Source organism: Populus trichocarpa, chromosome 7 (genome assembly GCF_000002775.5).
Source record: "Populus trichocarpa isolate Nisqually-1 chromosome 7, P.trichocarpa_v4.1, whole genome shotgun sequence".
Lineage (NCBI taxonomy): Eukaryota > Viridiplantae > Streptophyta > Magnoliopsida > Malpighiales > Salicaceae > Populus > Populus trichocarpa.
Window position 1 is genome coordinate 704,066 of NC_037291.2, and position 5,443 is coordinate 709,508.

The following is a 5,443-nucleotide window of genomic DNA, read 5'->3' on the forward strand; positions in this document are numbered from 1 at the left end:
CAACCATCCACAGGACAATCTCACTAACTCTATTTTTATAGTCTTTTTTTTAAAACAAATTATAAATTAATACATGCTTCTTAAAATCGCAAGTGTATTATTTTTTAAGATTTATTAATTACGTTTTTTGTTTAAATCCACCTTTAATTTTATATTATAAGATTTCGATTACTAAAGGTCTAATTTAGAAACGCAATGAAAACAGTGTTTTTTTAAATTTTAAGTTGAAAAAAGAAGAATTTAGTTGTGACGGGAAAACAAACAGAAGAACCTAGAAACTAACATTAGATTTTTTAATACAGTAATAATATAGAAAAATAAATAATAATTTACTCGTAGTTTTATATAACGCACAAATAACGTGCAGAGTCATGTGACATTCTCCCGTTGCCCGACACAAGGGTTGAACCCCATGTCGATGCACAGTCCATTGATTGAAGTCCCCAAGTAGACCCATGGAGTTTTCCAAAGTTGCTTGGCTTCTTTTATAATGGCTGGCTAGCTGGCTCTGCGCTCACTTCACTCATGCTTGCTCGAGTTCTCAGTTCAATTCCCTGTAAGTGCCTGGTCAAGGGGCCAGAGAAACCCCACAGCCTTCTGCTCTCTCTGAGACAAGCACCAAGGCCTCTGGGCAAATGAATATTTTGTGAATTGCATACGCATCTTTCTACTTGCCCTACCCAACCCCATTGGTGTCTCTTTCAACCTTTCCCTCTCGCAAAAGTCACAACGCCCCAGAGCTAAAAAGAAAAGGACTTCCCCCCTTTAATGCTTACCTACAGGCTGCAACAGTGTTGTTGAACACTGAACAGCTGTGCCATAAACAAGGTAGCCAGAGCCCAGCAAGTCAGCAACAGCAGGCAGTAAGTACTTACTACATGGATGAAGTCAAGTCTTATAATTTAAGAAAATAAAATACCTCCCTTCCCCCAAAACCTACTGTACAACAAAAAAGAAAAAGAAAATACTTGCAAACATTAGAGAAAATCCCCCCCAGAAAAATGAAAAGGAACACAAAGACGGACAGAAACTAACACAATTCCTGGAATTTTAGGTAACAAACAGCAACCCCCCATTCAACATGCTTCAAATGCTAAGAAGATCGGCAGGTGGTGGCTGCTGATGGTCTTTTGGGACGTCTTTAGCTGTTGAACTAGGAGAGTCGAGCGCTGCGGTGGCGGCTGAATGTGGCGAGGGCTCTGTGATTACTGAGTCTCCTTGTTTTGAGCTTGGTGACTTCGGAAGCTCTGTTAGAATCTGAACAACTTCTCGCATTGTTGGGCGTTCGACAGCCTGTTCTTCCACGCAAAGCATTGCAACATAGAACACATGCATCACCTCATGAAGCGGAACTGATGGGAGTCTTGGGTCCAGGACTTTCAAAACTCCTTCCTTGATTGAGTCTGTCATTTTTCGAACCCATTGAACTATATCCACACCATCACCGAATTCTCCAACCGGTTTTCTACCAGTAACGAGTTCTAAGAGAACTACACCAAAGCTGTACACGTCACTCTTTTCATCAACCTTCAGTGTGTAGGCATATTCTGCAACAGATCATTGGATGTTTTATCAGTCAAAAGCTTTACCAAGAGAATTGCATTGCATACAGAATTTGAGGCAGATGCTTTTAACTTTTGCCAAGATCTAAATCCCTGTAATAAGGCCATATCAAACAAGCTAAGATACGAACTTTTGATTGGCAGGGCTCATCATGATCAGATAAGAGTTTTATCCTTTAGAGGAGTAACAGTTAAGAAATCATTAGATTCGTGTACTTTCAAACCCAACTAACATTTAATTTTCTATGACCAAACTCGAGTAGACTGCACAAAAGATAAAGTAAAGCAAACTTCCTCCAAAAACAAACTAAAGATTAAATTGCACGCCATGTTTCAAGAACTCTGAAGTCAGAATAGATCCATGGACAGAAAAATCGGATAGAAATTAATGCATAATCCGAACCCATCTTATAGAGGATGAGTTAAAGTTCATTCGGCAAAATCAAGACTTCAGGAAAAAAAATTGAAATGAGTATATCTCTAGACAAACAGGACCTGTGTAGAAAACATAAGCAAACCAAATTCCAAGATCCAAACTTACCTGGAGCTATGTATCCATAAGATCCAGCAATTGCAGACATGCACTCTGATGTGCCAGAATCTTGCAAGAACTTGGCAAGGCCAAAGTCTGCAACATGAGCTTCAAAACTGGTGTCAAGAAGGATGTTGTTCGATTTCACATCACGGTGAACAATCAATGGGGAGCAATCATGATGAAGGTAGCAAAGGCCCTTTGCAGCCTCAACAGCAATCTTATACCTGGTATCCCAGTGCAAATGACCTCCTTTCTTGCCATGAAGAACCTCTCCTAAGCTCCCATTGGGCATGTACTCATAGACCAAGAGATTAGTCTCGTGGTTAGAACAGAACCCCAACAATCTAACAATGTGTCGGTGCCTAATCCTCCCCAAGGTCTGAATCTCAGCATTGAATCCATGATCATGAGAAGATCCACGGCTCATTACCGGTAGTCTTTTCACAGCAACATGATCACCATTTGGCATTGCACCCTTGTAAACAATCCCCGCACCACCTTTACCAATAATATTGTCTTCTTTCAAGCAATCCAAAACATCATCAACAGTAAAGTCCAAGCGCTGGAAAGCAGTCAATTTCCAAGCACGAGCCTCACTGGCCTTTTTCAACGACCTAGCCTTAATTATAGCCGCGACCGCAAACGCAATGGAGCAAACAAGCAAGCCAATAACAAGCAAGAGCTTCAGAGAAGAAGAGAGCGGCCCCTTAACTCGTGGCTGGTGAGTTCCATTTACATCCCCATCTTTGCAGGGGCCCAAATAGGGACCGCAAAGACCAGGATTACCCAAAAACGAAGTGTAATTGAAATAACTAAACTGACCAGTACCAGGGACCAAACCAGAAAGATTGTTGTAAGAAAAATCAACAGAAGTTAAGCTCTGCATAGTGGCTATAGGAGCAGGAATGCTACCAACAAGATGATTTCTTGAGAGATTCAGGTAATTCAAGATCCTCATACCTGTAATCTCAGTAGGAATCTCACCTGAAAGCTCGTTTCTACTGAGATCAACAAACGTTAACAGCTTGCATTGACTAATCTCTGGAGCAATGGGACCTGAAAACTTGTTGTGGCTAAAATCCATCTTGGTAAGTTGCTGCAACCTTCCAATCTCAGGTGGGATTGAACCACTGAACTTGTTCCCATCAAGGAGAAACTTTTGAACACCAGAAAAGTTACCGACACTAGGAGGCAAAGACCCTGTGAGGCGATTATTTGAGAGACTAAGCTGGCCAAGATTCACAGCCAATGTACCAATCACAGGAAACTCCCCAGCTAGAAGATTATCTTGCAACTCAACTTGACTCAAGTTTGGCAAATCAAAAAGCCCTTTAGGAATTGAGCCATTGAGAAAATTCTCTCCCATTCGAATTCTACTCAAGGACTGACATTGTCCAAGCGATTCAGGAATGGGACCAAACAAGAAATTGCTAAGAGTGATCAAAGTTTGCAGATTATTACCCAAGCACATATTAGGAGGCAAAGTCCCAGTAAGCTTATTGGATGAAAGATCTAAAATCTCAAGCTTCCCATTTTGACCCAAGGCCTGTGGAATAGTTGAAGTGAAATTATTCTCCCACAGCTGCAACACCTGAAGCTCCGGCAACTCGGCGATGAACTCCGGGATTGCTCCGTACAGCTTGTTTCTAAACAGATTCAAAAGGGTCAAGTTCTTTAACTCTGCAAAACTAGTAGGAATCTCCCCCGTGAACATATTATTCGACAAATCCATGGATTTTAAGCTCTTCAAGCTCCCAAGCTCTGGAGTTAACGAACCCGAAAGCCCGTTAACCTGAAGAAACAATGTGTCCAGCTTCTGTAACCTGCCAATTTCCGGCGGTATTTGGCCGGATAACCCACAGTTTGCAGCGTCAAAACGAACCAAGCTGGATAAATTACCGATCTCAGGCGGTAAACCACCTTCGTAAGTATTGAAATACCCGATGTAGAGTTCACGCAATTTAGTCAAGTTACCTAACTCAACAGGAATGCTACCTTCAAGCTCGTTACCGGAGATGGCAAGATATTCAAGAAACCCCCATTTTCCATATTCTGATGGGATTTTCCCGGAGTAATAGTTACCGCCGAGGTGTAAATGCCGGAGATTTGGCATTTCCACTACGGTTAGTGGCAACCCACCTGTCATGTTGTTGTTGTAAAGGTCAAGAACTTGAAGGTTCTTGAGGGAAGAGAGCTGTGGAGGGAATGTGGAGTTGAAGATGTTGTTGGAGAGGTTAAGGGAGCGAAGGGAAGTGACGGCGGAGAGTGAGGCAGGGATTGGGCCGGAAAACTGGTTGACAGCCAGGGAGAGATTTTGAAGGTAACGAAGGTGGGCTACGTCAGAGGAGAGAGTGCCCGAGAGGTTGAGACCGGAGAGGTCTAAGGAGGTCACTCGACGGCCAGTGTGGTCACAGGTGATGCCAGTCCAGGAGCAAAGTGGGGTTGTGGAGTTCCATGCGGAGAGAAATGATTGAGGGTCGTCGGTGATGGAGGATTTTATGGAGAGGAGAGCTTCATATTCTGATACAGTGCGTGCAGTGGTGGTGGGTGCATAGATTTGAAGGTGGAGAAGGAGAAGGAGAAGGAGAAGAAGAAGGAGGAGTCTCATTTTTCTTTTCTTGGGTTTTCTGTGTTAAAGTTTAGAAAGAGGGGGAGGGGGTGGTGGTGGTGGATGGGGGTAGAGGAGGGGGAGTGGTGTTGAAGAAAGATGAGAGGGTGTTGTTTTTGAGACTAGATTTTAAAATAATAATACCACAACTGCTACTAGGCAGTGATTACATGCTTTTTTTCATTTTATTTTATTAGATGGTGATAAGGAAATATTTTTGTATTCAGTAGTGCTTGGAAGATGATAAAATTGTTTTTTTATTATAAATATAAAAAAATATTTTTTTTATTTTTTAATATTAATTATAATATCAATATATTTAAAAATTAATTTTTAAAAAAATAAATTCAAAATACTTCAAAAACATAATTCAATCGCAGCACCAAACACCCTCTTAATCAATAAAATACTCGTAATATATAAGTTTTTTTTTTAATTACATTAAAAAAAATTATTTAGTTAGTTAAATTTTATGTTATTACCAAGCCCTCAATATAATTATATTTCAAACTTTTTTTTATAAAAGCTAAAGATCTATTTTTTTATTTTTTCTACTTACAAAAATTATTTTATAGCAGTTTTAACTAAATATATATTTTTAAAAACTTAATTATAAGTGTATTTTTTAGATCTGTTTTTTTTATCACAATTATAAAAGTTAATACAATGCATTAAAAAAATATTTTTTATTTAAAAATATATTAAAATAATTTTTTTTTCAAGTTTTTATAATTTTCC

General features: G+C 39.8%; 1 protein-coding gene across 1 annotated transcript; it reads right to left on the bottom strand.

The window, feature by feature from the left end:
• Positions 1-847: 847 nt before the first annotated feature.
• On the bottom strand, positions 848-4,792 carry LOC7465545 (leucine-rich repeat receptor-like serine/threonine-protein kinase BAM1). The gene is made up of 2 exons (XM_002310284.4): positions 2,104-4,792; positions 848-1,547 (listed from the first exon to the last, which is right to left on the bottom strand). Exons 1-2 carry the CDS (start codon positions 4,703-4,705, stop codon positions 1,087-1,089), a joined length of 3,063 nt encoding a protein of 1,020 aa, XP_002310320.2. The 5' UTR covers positions 4,706-4,792; the 3' UTR covers positions 848-1,086.
• Between the last annotated feature and the right edge of the window lie 651 nt (positions 4,793-5,443).